Here is a 22,861-nt window from a genome sequence, read left to right as displayed (position 1 = left end):
TATAGTATGTAATTATTGTGTGATTTGGAAAAGTGCTCAGGGACAGAGTGTAGTTTGACCAGAAGTGTGGTCACAGGTGAATGGCTGTATGTCTACTTTCAGTCAACAATATCATTAGGTCTGGGACACTCCACCCTTTGACATTTTCATCGCATCCCTTTTTGTTTGCAGAAGTGCAGGAATGTGGATTAATCAGCTCTACTTCTTTCAAAAATTACAGACATAGAAGACATTTAGAAAGACACAGATTAATCAAGGATAGTCAGCACGGATTTGTTAAGGGAAGGTCGTGTCTGACAAACTTGATTGAATTTTTTGAGGAGGTAACAAGGAGGGTAGGTGAGGGTAGTGCATTTGATGTAGTGTATATGGACTTTACCAAGGCTTTTGATAAGGTTCCACATGGCAGACTGGTCATGAAGTTAAAAGCCCATGAGATGCAGGGCAAAGTGTCAAGTTGGATTCAAAACTGGCTTGCAGACAGGAAGCAGAGGGTAATGGTTGATGGGTGTTTTTGTGACTGGAAGGCTGTTTCCAGTGGGGTTCCGCAGGGCTCAGTACTAGGTCCCTTGCTTTCTGTGGTATATATCAATGATCTAGACTTGAATATAGGGGGTATGATTAAGAAGTTTGCAGATGATACTAAAATTGGCTGTGTGGTTGATACTGAAGAAGGAAGCTGTAGACTGCAGGAAGATATCAATAAATTGGTCAGGTGGGCAGAACAGTGGCAAATGGAATTCAATCCGGAGAAGTGTGAGGTAATGCATTTGGGGAGGACTAACAAGGAAAGGGAATACACATTAAATGGTAGGACACTGAGTAGTGTAGAGGAACAAAGGGACCTTGGAGTTCATGTCCACAGATCCCTGAAGGTAGCAGGCCAGGTAGATAAGGTGGTTAAGAAGGCATACGGAATGCTTGCCTTTATTAGCCGTGGCACAGAATACAAGAGCAGGGGGGTTATGCTTGAACTGTATAAAACACTATTTCGGCCTCAGCTAGAGTACTGCGTGCAGTTCTGGTCACCACATTACAGGAAAGATGTGATTGCACTAGAGAGGGTACAGAGGAGATTTACAAGGATGTTGCTGGAAGTAGAGAATCTTAGCTATGAGGAAAGACTGGATAGGCTGGGTCTGTTTTCCTTGGAACAGAGGAGGCTGAGGGGAGAACTTATTGAGGTGTATAAAATTATGTGGGCCACAGATAAAGTGGATAGAAAGGACCTATTTCCCTTAGCAGAGGGGTCAAAAACCAGGGGGCACAGATTTAAAGTAATTGGGTGAAGGTTTAGTGTGGATTTGAGGAGAAATTTCTTCACCCAGAGGGTTGTGGGGGTCTGGAACTCACTGCCTGAAAGGGTGGTAGAGGCAGGAACTCTAACCACATTTAAAAAGTACTTGGATGTGCACTTAGGATGCTCTAACCTGTAGGGCTACGGACCAAGAGCTGGGAAGTGGGATTAGGCTGGAAAGCTCTTTGTTGGCCGGTGCGGATACGATGGGCCGAAATGGCCTCCTTCCGTGCTGTAACTTTTTATGATTCTACGATACATTGCTGCTTCACTGCCTTTTGTAAATGAGAACAAATATTGCACTAAGGAACATTGGCCACAAAATTTGGCTACTTGGCAGCTGTTACTTGGGCACTAGGGGTGCCGATTTGGGTCCAAAATGACGCACGCTGCGCACGCGCACGCTTCTGGTGTGGCTGCGCCGGACACCATTTTGGGCAGGTCATTAACGCGGGCACATGGAGCGTGCGCCAGATGCATGCAGAGTAGGCAGAGTGTGACATAAATCTAAGGACAATGCTGCAATTCAATGCTCCAGCTAACGCCCTCTCTTAAACACACAGGCCTAGAAATTAGGTATAGCCCCGCCAGGTCTTTAGCGCCCGAAATTAAGCGCTCGGCCGGATTCCCGTAGCGCCCGCCTGAAATTCAGTTGTGCCGCCCCAACACGGAGGCGGGCGCTATTGGAGGGTTTGGCCGCCTCGTTTGGGGCGAAGAATGTCAGTTTCAGGCATCCAGCTACCGCTGCGGCACCCGATGCGGTGCGGCAGGCTGGGGTACTGCAGGCCTCCTCCTTCTCTTAAGGAGGAGCTGCCTGCAGCCGTGAGATCGCTGCTGGATTCCCCCGGCAAATGAGCCCGGCACCACGGAGAAGTGCCGGGCTCGCGGGAGTGACACACCAATGCCGCGGGGGGGTGGTGCAGGAGTCCGGGGAGGGAGGTGCGGCCAGGCGGCCGCCGGGAAAGCGGCCGGCCGCCCCTCCACCTTTATGCGCCGGCCTCTCGGAGCTGCAAGGCACCGTTTTGCAAACGCTGTTTGCGGCCGCCACGGGAGAGGCGGCCGCAACTGAATTTGGCGGTCGGACCGGAATTGCATTGGAACCGGGGCGCTGCGCACACCGATGACGTCATCGGTGCCGGCGCAGCGCTACCGGCTAACGTCGATGTTACGGACCAACTGAATTTCGGGCGCGAAAAACTTCCGGCGCAAACCACTCTATAGCCCATAAGTGGGTGCAAACGCGACTGAATTTCTAGGCCACAATGCTGAACATGCATTCAGCAGCAGGAAGGACCCCCACCAGCATTATTTAAAGGGATCATCACCATCTTACAATTTAGCTGCGATTGATTTCTATTGGTTGTTGCTGAGCTTGTAGAAATGTTTGGCGGTTTATACAGTTCTTTCAAGTTGCTAAAATCTACAGGGAGTAGTGTGGCAGGTGCTGAGGGACTTTGTCCTGACTTCAAGGATTCTGCACAGACCACTTGCTGCCAGGCATGGGTGCAGTCATAGGCATTCCACTTGGCCTACAGCATGGCAGGGAGAATGAGCAGAGGTGACACAGAGCAGGACAAGCTGCTGGAAGAGGGAGGAGGAGGGGGGCAGGACGAAGGCTGTATCCTCCCAGGATGTTCAGGGAACAATACTCCTATCTGAACCTCAGCAAGGAATAGTGTGTTAGACATCTGGGACTCACCAAGGATGTCCTCACTGAGATCTGCCACCTGCTGCAGCCACAACTGCAACCTCAGAGTAGGGCGAGGACCGCTTTGCCAGTGCCTGTGAATGTGACGGTTGCCATGAACGTTTATGCATCTGGCTCCCTCCAGGCTGGAGCAGGATATATTTGCAAAATCTCCCAGTTTGCCGTGCACTGTGTTGAGTCTGTGTTTTCAAATGTAGTTATGCTGAATAACAGGACACAGACTACAGAAATAATTAAACAGGTCTTTAGTGATTGAGGGTCAGGGCTGAACTGGGATACACTTTGCTCCGCAGGGTTTATATACCGGTGTGGTCACCACCGGTACTACAATGTACAGGAGCCATCAAAAAATAGTCCATCACCTTAAGGTATCCCCTTAAGGTGGTACAGGTTACATACACTACACACTGCTGCATAAGGGAGGTAACTGAGGCTCAGTATTCCAAGAGAGCTGAATTCGTTTCCTTCTCTCTGGCCAAAGAGCAGCAGGTGGCATGAGCATGTGGCTTTGTGAGCATTGCAGGCTTCCCAATGATGCAGGGTGCCATTGATTGCATTCACATTGCTTTGCGGGCGCTGCATGTCAACTCTGAGATGTACCGCAACCAAAAGGGATTCCACTCCCTCAACGTTCAGCTGGTGTGCGACCATACTCAGCAAATCATGCAGGTCAATGCCCGGTAACCTGACAGAAGTCATGACGCCTTCATTCTGCTGCAGTCCACTGTCCCGTCTGCATTTGAGCCACCAAGACAAACTAGAGGGTGGCTACTGGGTGACAAGGGCAATCTGTTAACAACATGACTCATGACTCAGGTGCACAACTCAGGCATACATGGGCAGCATTCATACATGCTGCCGCACGAAATATCATCAAGCAACCCATTGGCATGCTAAAGCAACGTGTCCGCTGCCTGGACCATTCTGGAGGAGCCCTGCAGTATTCGGCAGAGCGGGTGTCGAGGGTTGTGGTGGTCTGCTGCCTGCTGCACAACCTCACTATCATGAGGGCACAGCCCTTGCCACTAGCTATATGGCAATCAGCTGAGGAGCAGGAGGAGGAGGACGCAGAAGGGAGGAGGCAACCCAGAGAGTCCCTTTCTGGCCGCGCAGTGACTGACTCATCCGACTGCAATACCAGTAAATGCAACCCCGATTCCACATATAACAACAGTCCCACATTCCTTACCTTCCCTCTGTCACTGACGATCACAATATCCACTTAGCCACAATGCAAAATAAAAGGCAACGCAAAATAAACATTCCAAACCAAATTTATGAATTAAATCATGTCATATTGCATACAAGCTTATACTAATCACACTTGTTCGTGCCCTTAGTGTCTGTCTTCCATGTGCCTTTGCCTGTCCTAGTGCTCCTACGAAGTGCTACCCCAGTGGCTGCAGCATGGCTGATGGAAAACTGTTGACATTCAGTGGAGGAGACTGCAGATGGCCTTGGAGGATGACCTCGAGTAGCTCTGGGCCTAGAAGGCCCAGCTTCAGACTTCACCATCTTAGCATGGACGGCAGCAGTCAGGGTGGGCTGGCTGACAGACCAACAGCAAGGGCACTGGTAGAGTGGTGGGGTGGGAGGACAAATGCTGTCATTCTGAGAATTGACAGCAGGTTTGTGCTCCACAGAGGCACTGCCACTCCCCCGGGGCAGCACCTCAGCGTTCCTAGTAATCTGTTGGAGGACAGATTGCTGAACTGCTGTGACACCCTGCAAGCCCCTTTGAACACTGGTAAGTGCAGCCATGGTGGCAGCAGTCTGAGCTTGCAGGACTGAATTCTTAGCTTCCACTGCAACATCCAAATTTTGGGTGGCTTCTACTTGTGCTGCAATGGAAGCTGAGACATTGGTCATCAGACCCCGCAATCTGGTTGGGTCCGCAAGTGTGCTAATGGAGTTGGCCATCACTTGCATGCTGGTAAGGATGAGCTCCAAGCTCTGCGCAAAACCCTGTGCCAAGTTGGTGCCGGACTCCTCCATGCTCCTTGTCATTGAATGCAGGCTTTCTGGCAGGCCTGCCAATGCACCTAGCATTTCATTGTGCATATCCATCAGCCTTCTTCTGTAGCCGGCCCCATCGAAGTCCTCATCTGCGTCCTTTGCAGCAGAACTTGTGTGCGACCTCACCTTCTGGGGAGCTGGCAACTGCATTACCTTTGCCTCCTGCCCTGGCTGCAGGCCACTCATGCCCGGTGTCGCACCATGTGCAGACCCCACACCTAACCTGTCCTCTAAAGTATGCGGAGTGTCAGTATCTGAGCTGGTGGCTGCGAGTGTGAAATTGAGTGATGGTGCTGTGTCTTCAGCATCACTGCCTTCTTCCTCTTCCAGTCTTGCTCCTCCACCACTGCGTGGCCCGATTGCAGTTCTTGGCTATCTGAAAGGAGAAAGGCACAAGGGTATGGTGCAGTGAGGGAAGGGGTGGGGGGAGTAAGAGGTGCCTGCTTACACCATCTGCAGCCTGTAAATCAGAAAAGATTGCGGGATGAGAGGGATGTGGGATGTGAAAAGAAGAATTAGTTATGAGGGTACCATCATCATTTTTCAGCCCCATCGCTGGCCACGGGCTCAGTGATGGACACTCCAATAATCTCCAGCACCAACTCCTCCATGGGGGTTAGGTCATGCAGGCACTCACATCCCCCTGTGGATAGCTCTGCTGCCTTCGGTTGTGAGCCACCTTGTCCTGCAAGAGAGAGATAAGTGTGTCAGTGGGTGTGGTGCAATGTGTTTGGGTGATGTGCATGTCATGGTTGAACAGCTGGCAGTGTGTGCAAGCTGTGAGATGTGGGTGTGAGGCTTGCAGCAGTGCTAAGTGTGTGAGGGTGAGGTGAAGCTATGAATATGAGGTATAAGCCCTGATTGATAGAGATTGTTGGTAGGTGAGTGATGGGGTGTGGTACTTTGAGCAAATAGAAATAAATGGGTATGTAGGAATGTCTAGTTCCTATCAAGAGACTGAGGTCGACTCAGGCGATCAAACAAACGATGTTTAATGAAAAACTAACAGAGTTTAACAACAAAATGCAAGAGAACTATGTATACAGGTCTAGTCAGTTTGGAGGCTCCACGAGGACTGCTAGGGCGGTCCTGTGGTTGGCGTTCTGATGTCATGACGTTTTTCCCACCGGAGGGAGATCACGTGATGAACGACATGACGTCATCACGTTTGCCCGTGCTCTTAAAGGGACCGCGCTCTGTACATGCAAACAGTAAATACAAAGATTCAGACTCAGGCTGTAGCTAACATATTGTTAAAGGGAATTATATACCGTTGATCGGAGTCCCTTAGTGGCTCTGCCACATGCGCCCCCCCAGAATTGCCTTTAACAGAAAAATTGAAATGGCGAGGAGGTCTGACAAGCCTGTCAGAGCGACTTCTGTATGGTTGAAGTGGAAGCTGCTGAACGGCGGGCGGGCTGGCGGGTGGTTGTGCTTGATCCGGCACGGCGACTGTGGGCGGTCGGCCACGTTTTGGCGGCTGTGCGGTCTCGACCAGGCGGTCAAGGTCCAAGTGTGTCGGCTTCAACCGGTCAACCAAAATGTGGTCCGGCTTACCCCCGATGTCCAACAAGAAGGTTTTGTCTCCCAGCTCTATCACACGGAAAGGACCAGTGTAAGGGGCCTTGAGCGGATCCCGATGAGCATCGTGGCGGACGAACACAAATTCAGCATTCTTCAGCTCTGCTGGGACGTGGGAGTTCTGAAAGCCGTGGTGCGACGTTGGTACTGGTGCAAAACACCTGGCTGCCTCCTGGTGGCTGATGAGTTGCTTGGATGCAGACCATGACTCTGTTGGAGTCGGAAGGAAATCTCCTGGCACACGTAGTGGCTGGCCATAAACGAGCTCTGCCGAGGACGAGCGAAGATCTTCCTCGGGTGCTGTGCGAAGACCCAACAGGGCCCATGGTAACCTATCCACCCAACCAGCACCCTGGAGGCTGGCCCTCAGTGCGGCTTTGAGCGACCTGTGAAATCGCTTGCACAGGCCGTTCGCCGCTGGGTGGTAGGCTGTGGTGCGATGTAACTTGATGCCGAGCCCCTGAGCCACAGCGTTCCAGAGCTCAGAAGAAAACTGCGGCCCATGATCAGAAGAGATGTCCGCCGGTACCCCGAAACGGGCGACCCAAGAGGAGATGAATGCCCTGGCGACGTCTGCGGAAGTGGTGGATGACAACAGAACTGCCTCAGGCCATCTAGTGGTGCGGTCCACCATTGTAAGAAGATGAGTAAACCCGTACGAAGGTGGAAGTGGCCCCACCAGGTGCACATGCACGTGATCGAACCTACGTTCCGGAACAGCGAAGGTGGCCAATGGAGCCTTGACGTGATGCTGCACCTTGGACTTTTGGCAGACCACGCAGGTGTTGGCCCAGTCGCGGACATCCATGTGCATGCCCCGCCACACGAATTTGGACGACATCAGCCGTTGCGAGGCCTTCATGCCCGCATGTGACAACCCGTGTATGGCGTTAAAAACTTTTCGGTGCCAGGCGACCGGCACGATAGGGCGAGGATCTCCTACGGAGACGTCGCAAAGTAGTGTGGTGCCCGCGGCATGGAATTGGACGTCGGCCGCTTGGAGGCTGGAGGGGCTGGTCCGGTAAGCTTGCACCTCTGGATCCGAGGCTTGATCTGCAGCCATGAGGGCATAGTCGATGCCGAGCTGGACTGCATGAACGGTCGCGCGGGAGAGGCAATCTACCACTAGGTTGTTCTTACTGGCCACGTGCTGAATGTCAGTGGTGAACTCCGAAATATGCGTAAAGTGACGTTGTTGTCGGGCTGACCACGGTTCGGCGGTCTTGGCCATGGTGAATGTCAGGGGCTTATGGTCTACGAAAGCAGTGAAGGGACGTCCTTCCAGCAAGAACCGGAAATGGCGGATGGCCAGGAAAAGAGCTAGCAACTCCTGGTCAAAAGTACTGTATTTTCGCTCATTGCACCGTAGTTGACAGCTGAAGAATGCCAGCGGTTGCCACGTACCATTTACCCACTGTTCTTGCACTGCACCGATGGTGTAGCCTGATGCATCGGTGGTGAGGGCGATGGTGGCACCTGGCAGCGGGTGCGCCAGCATGGTCACGTTGGCGAGGGCGCCTTTCGTGTCCACGAATGCCCGGTACATGTCGACCGTCCAGCAAACCAGGTCCTTGCCAGACTTTCCCTTGTGGGCCTTGTACTGGGGCTGCATGAGCAGAGCTGTCTTGGGCACAAAGCGGTGATAAAAATTTACCATCCCGAGGAACTCCTGCAGGGCCTTGATGGTCTGTGGGCGTGGAAAGGACATCACCGCCGATACCTTTGCTTGTAAAGGCACTGCTCCCTCCGATGTAATGCAATGCCCCAGGAAATCGATGTGCGGTAGACCAAACTGACACTTGGCCGGGTTGAGAATCAGGCCGTGTTGGCTGAGGCGACGAAAGAGAGTGCGCAGGTGCGCAATGTGTTCCTCCTTGTTCCGACTGGCCACAAGGATGTCGTCTAAATAGATGAAAATGAATTTGAGGTCCCGCAGCACAGAGTCCATGAGACGTTGGAAGGCCTGGGCAGCGTTCTTCAAACCAAAGGGCATCCGCAGAAATTCAAACAGGCCGAATGGGGTGATGACTGCAGTCTTCTGCACATCCTGCGGGTGTACCGGGACCTGGTGGTAACCTCGGACCAGATCCACCTTTGAAAACACGGGGTTCCCAGCCAAATGGGCAGAGAAATCCTGAATGTGGGGGATCGGGTATCGATCAGGAGTGGTAGCGTCGTTAAGCCATCGATAGTTGCCGTATGGCCACCACCAGGTTTCGGTACAAGGTGGAGAGGCGAAGACCAGGGACTATTGGACCGGCGAATTATTCCCAGGCATTCCATCGTAGCGAACTCCACCTTCACGACCGCCAGGTTGCCGGGTTCGAGGCGCCGGGCCCACGTGTGGACCGGGGGGCCGGTGGTAGTGATGTGGTGTTCCACACCATGCTTCGTGGCTGTAGAGGAGAACATAGGCCTGGTCAGGTCCGGAAATTCTCCGAGCAGGCGAGTGAACTCGCCTGGAGTTGGGAAAGCGCAGGAGACGGTGCGCGACATGGTGTTGCCCCAGTGACAGGGAATGGAGTGAAACGTGGCCGCGTTGACCAGCCGCCGGTTCCGCACATTGACCAGGAGGCCGTTGGCGCACAGGAAATCTGCGCCAAGGATGGCTTGTGAAACCCTGGCTGTAACAAATTCCCAAACAAATCGCTGGCCGCCGAAACACACCTGGACCCGCCGTTTGCCAAAGGTCCAGATAGCACCGCCATTAGCCGCTTCGAGTGAGATACTGTGCCTCCCAGAATGAACATCCATAGTTAATGCCGGAATAATGCTGCACTGTGCGCCGGTGTCGCATAGGAATCGTCGACCAGAGATGGAATCGGTGATGAACAACAGCTTGCCAGAATTTCCGATTGCCATCGCAGCTGTGGGGCACCCGTCAGACCCGCTCTTCCATCGCCGGGGTTGCAGTTGGAGATTTTTTTTTGTTTTGGGAGCGAAGTTGCAGGGAGGGCGGCAACATCGGGCTTTCGCGCCAAACCGCGCATGGTAGAAGCACAGTCCCACAGGTTGAGGGGCTGGGGCGGCGCCTGTGGGGGATGGTCGCCTCGTGGCAGCGCAGTACTGCTGCGTCACCGCAAAAATTTTATCCGCTTCGGCTGCAAGCTCAGCGCAGTCTGTGACTTCGGACCGGGCCAGGGCAGCCTATACCTGCTCTGGTAGCTGACTGAGGAATAGCTCCCTGAAGAGGAAGCATTGCGGTTCGGAGCCAAGGAGCATGAGCATGTGGCTCATGAGTTCCGACGGCTTGGAGTCCCCGAGGTCAGGCATAGCGAGCAGTCAGCGGGCGCGTTCCGACTTCGTGAGCCCGAAGACCTGAAGCAACCGCGCCTTGATCGTTTCATACTTGCCGTTGTCCAGGGGGTTTTTGAGCAGGCTGATGATCCACAAGGCGGTGGAGCTGTCAAGCGCGGAGACCACGTAAAAGTAACGGGTCTGATCCGCAACGATGTTTCGTAGTGCGAACTGGGCTTCGACCTGGATGAACCACGAGGCAGCTTGTTGTTCCCAGAATTGCAGTAGCTTCAATGCAACGATGTTTGTTTCCATGCTTCGCTCCTTCTGCGAAAAACATTCGCAAAAGTCGGGGTCACCAATGTAGGAATGTCTAGTTCCTATCAAGAGACTGAGGTCGACTCAGGCGATCAAAAAAAAGATGTTTAATGAAAAACTAAGAGCTTAACAACAAAATGCAAGAGAACTACGTATACAGGTCTAGTCAGTTCGGAGGCTCCACGAGGACTGCTAGGGCGGTCCTGTGGTTGGCGTCATGACGTCATCACGTTTTTCCCACCGGAGGGAGATCACATGATGAACGACATGACATCATCACATTTGCCCGTGCTCTTAAAGTGACCGCGCTCTGTACATGCAAACAGTAAATACAAAGATACAGACTCAGGCTGTAGCTAACATATTGTTAAAAGGAATTATATACAGTTGATCAGAGTCCCTTAGTGGCTCTGCCACAGTATGATCTGATAGCCATCACAGAGACGTGGTTGCAATGTGACCAAGGTTGGGAACTGAATATTCAGGAGTATTTGACATTTTGGAAGGATAGACAGAAAGGAAAAGGAGGTGGGGTAGCTCTGTTAATAAAGGATAAGATCAGTACAATAGTGAGAAATGATCTTGGCTTGGAAGTTCCAGATGTAGAATCAATCTGGGTGGAGCTAAGAAATAGTAAGGGAAAGAAGGCACTGGTGGGAGTAGTCTGTAGGCCCCCTAACAGTAGCTACACTATAGGACAGAGTATAAATCAAGAAATAATGGGGGCTTGTAAGAAAGGTACTGCAATAATCGTGGGTGATTTTAATCTTCATATAGATTGGACAAATCAAATTGGCAAAAGCAGCCTTGAGGACAAGTTCATAGAGTGTATTCAGGACAGTTTCTTGGAACAATACATTGTGGAACTGACCAGGGAACAGGCTATTTTAGATCTGGCAATGTGTAATGAAACAGGATTAATTAATGATAGTAAAGGATCCTCTAGGGAAGAGTGATCATAACATGATAGAATTCCACATTCAGTTTGAGGGTGAGAAACTTGGGTCTGAAACTAGAGTATTAAACTTAAATAAAGGCAAGTATAAAGATATGAGGAGATATGGCTAAAGTGGACTGGTAAAATAGACTAGAAGGTAAGATGGTAGAAAAGCAGTGGCAGACATTTAAAGAGATATTTCATGACTCTCAACAAAGATATACTTCAGTGAGAAAGAAAGACTCAAAGAAAAGGATGAACCAACCATGGCTAACTAAGGAAGTTAAGGATGGTATCAAATTGAAAGAAGAGGCATACAATGTTGCAAAGATTAGCGGTAGGCCAGAAGATTGGGAACATTTTAGAAACCATCAAAGGATGACTAAAAAATAATAAAGAGGGTGAAAATAGCTTGAGAGTAAACTAGCGAGAAATATAAAAACTGACAGTAAAAGCTTCTACAAGTATATAAAACGGAATAGAGTAGCTAAAGTAAACAGTCCCTTAGAGAACGAGACTGGGGAAATAATAATGGGAAACAAGGAAATAGTCAAGGCATTGAACAAATATTTTGTATCTGTCTTCACAGTAGAGGACATTAAAAACATCCCAGTAATAGTAGAAAATCAGGGGCAAAAGGGAGAGAGGAACTTAAAACAATCACTATCACTAGAGAAAAAGTGTTAGGCAAACTTATGGGTTGGCAAGTCCCCTGGACCAGCATCCTAGGGTCTTAAAATGAGTGGCTACAGAAATAGTGGATGCATTGGTTGTAATCTTCTAAAATTCCCTTGACTCTGGAAAAGCCCCAGCGCATTGGAAAACTGCAAATGTAACGACCTTATTCAAAAAAGGAGCGAGACCAAAAGCAGGAAGCTATAGGTCGGTTAGCTTAACATCTGTCATTTAACTTGTGTAATTAGAGGGATTGATTTAATTTAAATCCAATTAATTAAAGGGGATACTAGCATCTAAAATCGGGTAACAATAAAAAGTTTAATTAATTACATAGAATGGAGCAGGTGATGTGTTACTGTTGCGAGATGTGGGAGCCATTAGACCCCATTGAGGCTCACGGTGATTACATCTGTGACAAGTGTCTGCTGCTACAGGATCTCCAGCTCCGTGTTGATGAGCTGGAGTCTGAGCTTCAGACACTGCGACACATCAGGGAGGGGGAGAAGTACCTGGACTCAGTGTACCAGAAGGTGGTCACACCTATGAAGTTAATTAATTCAGATGTAGCACATGGCCAGGGTCAGGACGGTGTGACTACGAGCAAGGCAGGTACGGGGATCAAGGAGGTAGTGTTGGAGGAGCCGCAGCCCTTGCTCTTGGCCAACAGGTTCGAGGTTCTTACTCCCTGTGTGGACAGGAGCAGGGACTGCAGGGAGGATGAGCAACCTGGCCACAGCACCGTGGAACATGGGGCCATTCAAGAGGGGGGAGTAAATAGAAATGTTGTAGTGGTAGGGGACAGTATTATTAGAGGGATAGATAGAGTTCTCTGCAGCCAAGAGTGAGAGTCCCGTAGGCTGTGTTGCCTACCCGGTGTCAGGGTTAAGGACATCTCCTCTGGGCTGGAAAGAAACTTGCAGTGGGAGGGGGTGGATCCAGTCGTCGTGGTCCATGTTGGTACAAACGACATAGATAGGACTAGGAAGCCGGTTCTGTTAAAGGAGTATGAGCAGCTAGGGGTCAAATTAAAAAACAGAACCTCAAGGGTAATAATCTTTGGATTATTACCTGAGCCACGAGCAAATTTGGCTAGGACAAATAAAATTAGAGAGTTAAATGCGTGGCTCAAAGACTGGTGTGGGAGAAATGGGTTTTGCTTCCTGGGACACTGGCACCAGTACTGGGGCAGGAGGGAGCTGTTCCGTTGGGACGGGCTTCACTTGGCCAGTGCTGGGACTAGAGTCCTGGCGGATCATATAACTAGGGCTGTAGAGAGGGCTTTAAACTAACTAGTGGGTGGGAGGTTCCTAGAGAGCAAATAATAAAAATAACAACAGAGAAGGTCATAGACTTAGGTAGCAGTGGGGAAATTAAAAACCAGAGCATGTCAGGAAGGGGCAGAAGGTATGGAGTAAAAGGTAAAGTAATAAAAAGGGCAAAAGCAGGAACTAAGTGTCACAAAACATATTTGAAAGTTCTCTATCTGAATGCACGTAGCATTCGTAACAAAATAGACGAGTTCATGGCACAAATAACTACATATGGGTATGATCTTGTGGCCATTACAGAAACATGGCTGCAAGGTGACAATGCCTGGGAATTAAACATACCAGGTTATTTAACGATCAGGAAGGACAGGCAGGAAGGAAGGGGAGGTGGGGTGGCTATGTTAATAAAGGAAGGAATCACTGTAATACAGAGAAATGATATTGGGTCAAAAGATCAGGATAATGAAACAGTTTGGGTGGAGATAAGGAATAATAAGGGGAAAAAAACACTAGTGGGCGTAGTCTATAGGCCTCCGAACAGTTGCAACTCGGTTGGGCGGAGTATCAATCAGGAAATAGTTGAGGCTTGTAATAAGGGAACATCTATAATTATGGGGGATTTTAACTATCATATTAATTGGACAAATCAAACTGGGCAGGGCTGCCTTGAGGATGAGTTCATTGAGTATATTAGGGATGGGTTTCTTGAGCAGTATGTAACTGAACCGACCAGGGGACAAGCAACCTTAGATCTGGTCCTGTGTAATGAGACAGGATTAATTAAAAATGTCCTAGTAAAGGATCCCCTTGGAATGAGTGACCATAACATGGTTGAATTCCATATTCAATTAGAGGGTGAGAAGGTTGGATCTCAAACAAGCGTGCTAAGCTTGAATAAAGGAGACTATGAAGGTATGAGAGCGGAATTGAGTAGAGTGGATTGGGAAAATAGATTAAAGGGTAAGACGATACATGATCAGTGGTGTACATTTAAGGAGTTATTTTACAACTTCCAAAAAATATATATTCCAGTGCAAAGAAAAGGGTGTAAAAGAAAAGACAGCCATCCGTGGCTAAGTAAAGAAATTAAGGATAGTATTCGACTAAAAACAAGGGCATATAAGGTAGCCAAATTTAGTGGGAGGATAGAGGATTGGGAAAACTTTAGAAGACAGCAAAAAATAACAAAAAGATTGATTAAGAAAGGGAAGATAGATTATGAAAGTAAATTAGCAAAAAATATAAAAACAGATAGTAAGAGTTTTTATAGTTATATAAAAAGAAAAAGGGTGGCTAAAGTAAATGTTGGTCCCTTAGAGGATGAGACCGGGAAATTCATGGTGGGAAATATGGAGATGGCAAAAACACTGAATGAGTATTTTGTATCAGTCTTTACAGTAGAGGACACGAAGAATATCCCAACACTGGACAAACAGGGGGCTATAGGGGGGGGAGGAGCTAAACACGATCAAAATCACTAAGGAAGTGGTACTCAGTAAAATAATGGGACTCAAGGCGGATAAATCACCTGGACCTGATGGCTTACATCCTAGGGTCTTGAGGGAAGTGGCGGTCGGGATTGTGGATGCATTGGTAATAATTTTCCAAAACTCCCTGGACTCGGCAAAGGTCCCGGCAGACTGGAAAACTGCTAATGTAACACCCTTATTTAAAAAGGGCAGTAGACAGAAGGCTGGAAACTATAGACCGGTTAGCCTAACATCTGTGGTAGGTAAAATGTTGGAGTCCATTATTAAGGAGACAGTAACAGGACATTTGGATAATCATAATTTAATAGGACAAAGTCAGCATGGTTTTATGAAGGGGAAGTCATGTTTGACAAATTGCTGGAGTTCTTTGAGGAAGTAACATATAGGGTGGATAAAGGGGAACCAATGGACGTAGTGTATTTAGACTTCCAAAAGGCATTTGACAAGGTGCCACACAAAAGATTATTGCTTAAGATAAAAAATCACGGGATTGGGGGTAATATTCTGGCATGGATAGAGGATTGGCTATCTAACAGAAGGCAGAGAGTTGGGATAAATGGTTCATTCTCAGACTGGCAATCAGTAACTAGTGGTGTTCCGCAGGGGTCAGTGCTGGGTCCCCAACTCTTTACAATCTATATTAACGATTTGGAGGAGGGGACCAAGTGTAACATATCAAAGTTTGCAGATGATACTAAGATGGGAGGGAAAGTAGTGAGTGAGGAGGACATAAAAAACCTGCAAGGGGACATAGACAGGCTAAGTAAATGGGCAGAGATTTGGCAGATGGAATACAATACTGGAAAGTGTGAGGTTATGCACTTTGGCAGGAAAAATCGTAGAGCAAATTATTATCTTAATGGCAAGAAACTGGAAAGTACTGAAGTACAAAGGGATCTGGGGGTCCTGGTGCACGAAACTCAAAAGGTTAGTATGCAGGTGCAGCAAGTGATTAAGAAGGCCAATGGAATGTTGGCTTTCATTGCTAGGGGGATAGAATATAAAAATAGGGAGGTATTGCTTCAGTTGTACAAGGTATTGGTGAGACCGCACCTGGAATACTGCATACAGTTTTGGTGTCCATACTTAAGAAAAGACATACTTGCTCTCGAGTCAGTACAAAGAAGGTTCACTCGGTTAATCCCGGGGATGAGGGGATGGACATATGAGGAGAGGTTGAGTAGATTGGGACTCTACTCATTGGAGTTCAGAAGAATGAGAGGCGATCTTATTGAAACATATAAGATTGTGAAGGGGTTGGATTGGGTGGATGCGGGGAGGATGTTCCCGATGATGGGTGAAACTAGAACTAGGGGGCATAGTCTTAGAATAAGGGGCTGCTCTTTCAAAACTGAGATGAGGAGGAACTACTTCACTCAGAGGGTGGTAGGTCCATGGAATATGCTGCCCCAAAAAGCTGTAGAAGCTACATCATTACATAAATTTAAAACAGAAATAGTCAGTTTCCTAGAAGTAAAGGGAATTAAGAGTTACGGGGAGCGGGCAGGAATTTGGACATGAGTCTAGGTTCGGATCGGTCATGGCCCTGTGGGTAGCGGAGCGGGCTCAGGGGCCGTGTAGCCTGATCCTGCTCCTATTTCGTGTGTCTAATTCTGTTAGATTCAGGAGATAGTTCTGTGATAGTAGATTGGCGGTTAGGATCAGATCAGCCATGATCTTATTGAATGGCAGAGCAGGCTCGAGGGGCCGATTGGCCTACTCCTGCTCCTATTTCTTATGTTCTTATGTTCTTATGTCATTGGCAAAATGCTCGAATCCATTGTTAAGGAAGTAGTAGCAGGGCATTTAGAAAATCATAATGCAATCAAACAGAGTCAACATGGTTTTATGAAAGGGAAATCGTGTTTGACAAATCTATTCGAGTTCTTTGAGGAGGTAATGAGCAGGGTGGATAAAGGGGAACCAGTAGATGTAGTGTATTTGGATTTCCAAAAAGCATTTGACAAGGTGCCACATAAAAGGTTACTGCATAGGATAAGAGCTCATGGTGTTGGGGGTAATATATTAGATTGGATAGATGATTGGCTAACTAACAGAAAACAGAGAGTTGGAATAAATGGGTCATTTTCAGGATGTCAATCTGTAACTAGTGGGGTGCCACAAGGATCAGTGCTGGGATCTCAGCTATTTTCAATCTATATTAATGACTTGGATGAAGGAAGTGAGTGTATTGTAGCCAAATTTGCGGATGATACAAAGATAGGTGGGAAAGCACGTTGTGAGGAGAACATAAAGGGCTGGATTTTCATTGAGGAGTCGGGTAGGAGGCGGGACTACAACTTTTGGGGTTGTAGTCCTGCCTCCATTGAATTCTGGCCAACCCACGCGATTTTGAGTTGATTGACCTTGTTGAGCCCACCCAGTGGGCTCAGCAGGCCAATTAAGGGCCACCCGGCAACAGGTGACGTCACAGATTGACATTTATTTGAAGCTATCAAACACTGACAATCTGTACACTAAGTTAATTCCTTCCTCTCAGGCTGATTTAGAGATATCTCCAGAACAGAAAGCAGAGGCTGCAGATTTTGACAGCTCGCGGCCATTCTGTTTTCTGTGCCGGTGAGATGAGGGACTCCCGAGACCTGAAGGAAGGAAGTCTGCATTAGTAAGTAAAGGTAAGTAAAACTTATTTAAACACTTTACACACACCAAACACACTTACCTCTGCACTCATGCACCCATCACTCACCTGAACACCGGACATCTCGAACCCTCCAAGCCTTTCATCCCAATGGTCCGCCTCCTCTAACTTGGCGTGGTTTGGAGCCGTCGGAAATCCCACACTTCAACATTAAAAATAGGGATTAGGCTAAAGACTGCTTGTTAACTATCTGTTAACAGGCAGTTAATTGGCACTAATCCCCTTCCCGCCTCGGGAGGGCGGGTACCTGCCTCCTTTGAAACTGGCATGGAGGCGGGTAGGGGGCGGGATGGGGTCAAGACCCCCGACTTTGGGTTTTTAACCCCCCACACGCCTCCAATCCCGCCTCCACAGCTCAATGAAAATCCTGCCCAAAAAGTCTGCAAAGGGATATAGATAGGTTAAGTGAGTGGGCAAGAATTTGGCAGATGGAGTATAATGTGGGAAAATGTGAAGTTATCCACTTTGGTAGGAAAGAATAGAAAAGCAAATTATTATTTAAATGGAGAGAGATTACGCCTTTGTGCAGTACTTTGGGATGATCAGTAAGTAGCAATAAATGCCTAATGCTAGATGGGGTGTCAAATTCCCACTGAAAATAGCTTTTAGTTGTCCCATAACCCCTCACAAATGGGGCTGCCTTAAAACAATTTTTAAAAATTGCTTCAACTTCTGTAGGGGTCAGGACACGATCCTGGCCAAAATCTCAGATGGGCCTCTCTTCTGGTTTTGATCAGCTGGTATGCCAGACATTCCTGCCCCAACCGTAGGCTCGGAGGCAAAGAAGACATGGGATGTGGAAACTCCATTGTTTGGAGTCCCAGGAGCCCCTTCCCCTTACATTGATTGCCTTGTTTGTGGTAGGCGGCACCTCTTGCCCACAAGATCAACTTCGAAAATTTGGCACTAAATTGGGACCCAGTATGCTGTTCCGAAAGTTGTAGCAAGAGTCTGACAGCTGCAGATTTTTGGGACCAATATTTCTGTTTCCTACATCAACCATTCTTGTGCAATTCAAGTGTGATGGCCAATCTAGAGCAAATTAGCAATTGAAAATGGTTCAGGTGCAACGTTTCATTAGAACTGGTAGCATTTGAGTTCTTATTTTTACTGTTTAATATTTATATTTACTTTCTATTGTAGGTCTGCTAATATTCATCAACTCTGCTTATGTGGAATGGGGAACCAATGTACGAGAAATTTCAACATATACAAAAGTCATTGATCTTGTTCTGATCATATCAGTTGATTTCATTTTATTTATCTTTTCTCAGTTTCCATTTAATTAACTGTTAATTATGCACAAAATGAAAATGTTAGTAAACAATGAAAGAAAGGTATCCTGCACAATGCTGAAAAATTTCAGTTGGTTCAAATTTCAAACTTCTGCAAAATAATATCAATAGTTTCTTTGCAAATCCTTTGAATATATTTCAATCAGGCTTGTTGCTAAGCAACTTATCAAAGAAGGAAGAGTTTGAAATATGATCACAGGTATAAGCAGAACTGGCTGGCAGATGAGGCATTACACATACTCTGGAGGACGCAGAGTAAAAGGAAAGAAAATCAAAAGGTAATGATTAATTAACTAGTTGATGGCTATTTTATTCTACTCTCCCACAGCCCAAACGATGAGAGGTGAGCACCCACACCCACCAGATGCGATTATCCCACTGGATGTCAACCCAGAGCAGGAGCTTTGTAGTGTATGTAACTGTTCTACCTTTAAGAGAACTATTGTATGTAACCGTCCACCTTTAAGAGAACTATTTTAGGTGTGGCACTACTTTATCCTGGCTGCTGTATACTGTAATACCGATGGTGACCACACCGGTATATAAGTGCTGTGGCAGAATTTATTGGGCAGATTCGCCCTGACCTTCGAATAGTAAAGTCCTGTTAAAGTTACTCTTGTAGTCTGTGTATTACTTCGCTATACAACCCACAGACTTTACAAGCTTCACTTACCGGGACTGTCTGGAGCAGGGTTTAAGCCCTGAACCTTTTGAATCAGAGGCAGGGATGCTGCCACTAAGCCAAATGCTCCTGCAGCATCAAAAATTTGCAGCAATAAGGAGCGCCGAGAGCGAGAGGAGCGGCACAAAGAGCGCCGAGAGCGGGAGGAGCGGCACAAAGAGCGCCGAGAGTGGAAGGAGCGGCACAAAGAGTGCCGACAGTGGCACAAAGAGCGCCGAGAGCGAGAGAAGCGGCCCAAAGAGCACCAAGAGTGGGAGGAGCAGCATAAAGAGCACCGAGAGCGGGAACAGCGGCCCAAAGAGCTGCGAGAGCGGGAGCAGCAGCACAAAGAGCGCCGAGAGCTGTAGCAGCGGCGTAAAGAGCGCCGAGTGTGGGAGCAGTAGTATAAAGAGCGCCGAGAGTGGTAGCAGCAGTATAAAGAGCGCCAAGAGTGGGAGGAGCGGTATAAAGAGCGCCGAGAGCAAGAGGAGCGGCCCAAAGGGCACCGAGAGTGGGAGGAGCAGCCCAAAAAGTACCGAGAGCAGGAGGAGCATTATAAAGAACACCGAGAGCGGTATAAAAAGCGCCGAGAGCAGGAGCAGCGGCCCAAAGAGTGCCGAGAGCGGGAGTAGCGGCACAAAGAGCGCTGAGAGCAGGAGCAGCGGCACAAAGAGCGCCGAGAGCGGGAGCAGCAGCACAAAGAGTGCTGAGAGCAGGAGCAGCGGCACAAAGAGCGCCAAGAGCGGGAGGACCGGTATAAAGAGCACCGAGAGCAGGAGCAGCGACCCAAAGAGTGCCGAGAGCGGGAGCAGTGGCACAAAGAGCGCCGAGAGTGGGAGGAGTGGCACAAAGAGCGCCGAGAGCGGGAGGAGTGGCACAAAGAGCGGCGAGAGCAGGAGCAGCGGCACAAAGATAGGCGAGAGCGGGAGGAGCGGTATAAAGAGCGCCAAGAGCGGGAGCAGCGGCACAAGGAGTGCCAAGAGCGGGAGCAGTGGCCCAAAGAACGCCGAGAGTGGGAGCAGCGGTATAAAGAGCACCAAGAGCGGGAGCAGTGGCACAAGGAGCGCCGAGAGCGGGAGCAGTGGTAAAAAGAACACCGAGAGCGGGAGCAGCGGTAAAAAGAGCACCGAGAGCGGGTGGAGTGGCACAAAGAGCGCCGAGAGTGGGAGCAGCGGTAAAAAGAGCGCTGAGAGTGGGAGCAGCGCTATAAAGAGCACCGAGAGCGGGCGGAGTGGCACAAAGAGTGGCGAGAGCGGTAGCAGCGGTATAAAGACCGGCGGGAGCAGCGGCACAAAGAGCGGCGAGAATGGGAGCAGCGACACAAAGAGCGTCGAGAGCGGGAGGAGCGGCACAAGGAGTGCCGAGAGCGGGAGCAGCGGCACAAAGAGCACCGAGAATGGGAGCAGCGACACAGAGCGTCGAGAGCGGGAGGAGCGGCACAAGGAGTGCCGAGAGCGGGAGCAGCGGCACAGAGCGCTGAGAGCAGGAGCAGCGACACAAAGAGCGCCGAGAGTGGGAGGAACGGCCCAAAGAGCGGCGAGAGTGGGAGGAGCGGTATTAAGAGCACCGAGAGTGGGAGGAGCGGCACAAAAAGTGCCGAGAGCGAGAGCAGCGACACAAAGAGCGCCGAGAGCGGGAGCAGTGGCCCAAAGAGCGCCAAGAGTGGGAGGAGCGGCAGAAAGAGCGCCAAGCGCGGGAGGAGCGGCAGAAAGAGCGCCGAGAGCGGGAGCAGCACTTGAAGGAGTGGACCTGGTGGGAGCACAGCGAGAGCGAGCAGTTAAAAGGCGCAGGCCCGAGTGGCAGCAACTCCACAGAGGCAGTGTTTGGACAACGTGACGTCAGTGCAAAAAAAGTGGCATTCACACAAGGGATGGAGCTGATTGGTGAGTAGCTGGGGAGTGTTTTTTGTTAAATTTTAAGTTTATTTCTGCTGGGTTAGTTCTTAGTCTATTAACTAGAGATATGGCAGGGCAGCTCAGTCCCATGGAGTGCACATCCTGTCCCATGTGGAAAGTCCTGGACGCTTTGTGTAGCCTGGACGACCACATGTGCGGGAAGTGTCGCCAGCTACAGCAACTCGAGCTCCAGGTTTCGGAGCTTGAGCGGCGGCTGCAGTCACTGCGGTGCATCAGTGAGGTTGAGGGTTACGTGGATAGCATGTTTCTAGAGGTGGCCACCCCGCAGCTTAAGAGTGTGCAGGCAGAGAGGGAATGGGTGACCGCCTGACAGAAGGGGAAGACCAGGCGGGTGTTCAGGAGTCCCCGGACTATATCGTGCTCTCCAACCAGTATTCTGTTCTGTGTACTGGTGAGGGCAATGGTTCCTCTGGGGAGAGCAGCCAGAGTCAAGTCCACGGCACCACGGGTGGCTCAGCTGCATGGGGGGGAGGAAAAAGAGTGGAAGAGCAATAGTGGTAGAGGATTCAATAGTTAGGGGAGCAGACAGGCGTTTCTGCGGCCGTAGACGTGACTCCAGGATAGTATGTTGCCTCCCTGGTGCCAGGGTCAAGGATGTCACTGAACGGCTGCAGGACACTCTGAGGGGGTAGGGTGAACAGCCAGAGGTCATTGTCCATATCGGTACCAATGACATAGGCAGAAAGAGGGATGAGGCCCTGCAGGCAGAGTTTAGGGAGCTAGGAGAGTGATTAAAAAGCAGGATCTCAAAGGTAGTAATCTCCGGATTACTCCCGGTGCCACGTGCTAGTGAGTTCAGGAATAGAAGGATAGAGCAGATGAATGCGTGGCTGGAGAGATGGTGCAGGAGAGAGGGCTTTAGATTCCTGAGGCATTGGGACCGTTTCTGGGTAAGGTGGGACCTGTAAAGCGGGACGGGTTACACCTCAACAGAGGCGGGACCAATATTCTCGCGGGGAGGTTTGTTAGTGCTGTTGGGGAAGATTTAAACTAGCTTGGCAGGGGGATGGGCACCAGCATATAGGAATAAGGTGCATAAAAGAGTGATTGTGTTGGATAGTACTAGAGAAGATAGTACTAGAGGAGGTAATAGTACCATATTATGTAGGAGCAGACTTAAAAAGACTACAAAAAATTCAATAATGGGTTTAGAATGCAGGTATGTAAATGCACGACGTGTGGTGAATAAGGTTGGTGAACTACAAGCACAATTAGCCGTGTGGCTGTGAAGGAATAAGCCATATAACCTATTCAGAAAAATACACTATCTTATGAAAAAACTCTGGCCTTATTAAAACAGGACAAGCTGGGTTTTGGGCACGAGATACAGGGGATGTGAGGAAAACTTTCTTATGCAGCGAGTGGTGAAGACCTGGAATGAATTGCCAACGGAAGTGGTGGAAGCGGAGACACTCAATGTTTTGAAGGGGAGACTGGATAGGCACTTGAGGAAAATAAACTTGCAAGGCTATGGGGATAGAGCAGGGGAATGGAACTGACTGGATTGCTGTACAGAGAGCTGGCGGGGACTCAATGGGCTGAATGGCCTCCTTCTGTACCGTTATGACTCTGTGGGCTGGATTTTTATCAATGGAGGCGAGTAGGAGGCGAGACTCCCACTTTTGGGGTTGTAGTCCCGCCTCCATCGAGTTCTGGCCAACCCACGTGATTTTCCCTTGATTGATGTTGAGCCCACTCAGCAGGCTCAGCAGGCCAATTAAGGGCCACCCGGCAACAGGTGATGACACAGATTGACATTTCATCTGTCAAGAGCTTTTGACAGAAGAAATATCAGTG

General features: G+C 49.2%; 1 protein-coding gene across 1 annotated transcript in view; it reads left to right on the top strand.

Moving 5' to 3' along the window:
- ripk2 (receptor-interacting serine-threonine kinase 2) overlaps positions 1–19,031 on the top strand; it is a 218,176-nt gene extending 199,145 nt beyond the window's left edge. Inside the window, exon 11 of the mRNA XM_085992711.1 lies at positions 18,816–19,031. Within this exon, the coding sequence (XP_085848837.1) occupies positions 18,816–18,967 (152 nt within the window). The 3' untranslated portion in view covers positions 18,968–19,031. The remainder of the gene's footprint in view (positions 1–18,815) is intronic.
- Positions 19,032–22,861: the final 3,830 nt, after the last annotated feature.

Source organism: Somniosus microcephalus, chromosome 7 (assembly GCF_052327205.1).
Source record: "Somniosus microcephalus isolate GS21.2 chromosome 7, FLI_Smic_1.0, whole genome shotgun sequence".
Taxonomy (NCBI): Eukaryota; Metazoa; Chordata; class Chondrichthyes; order Squaliformes; family Somniosidae; genus Somniosus; species Somniosus microcephalus.
The sequence above is the reverse complement of the archived record's forward strand: the minus strand, read 5'-3'. Positions and strand labels throughout refer to the sequence as shown.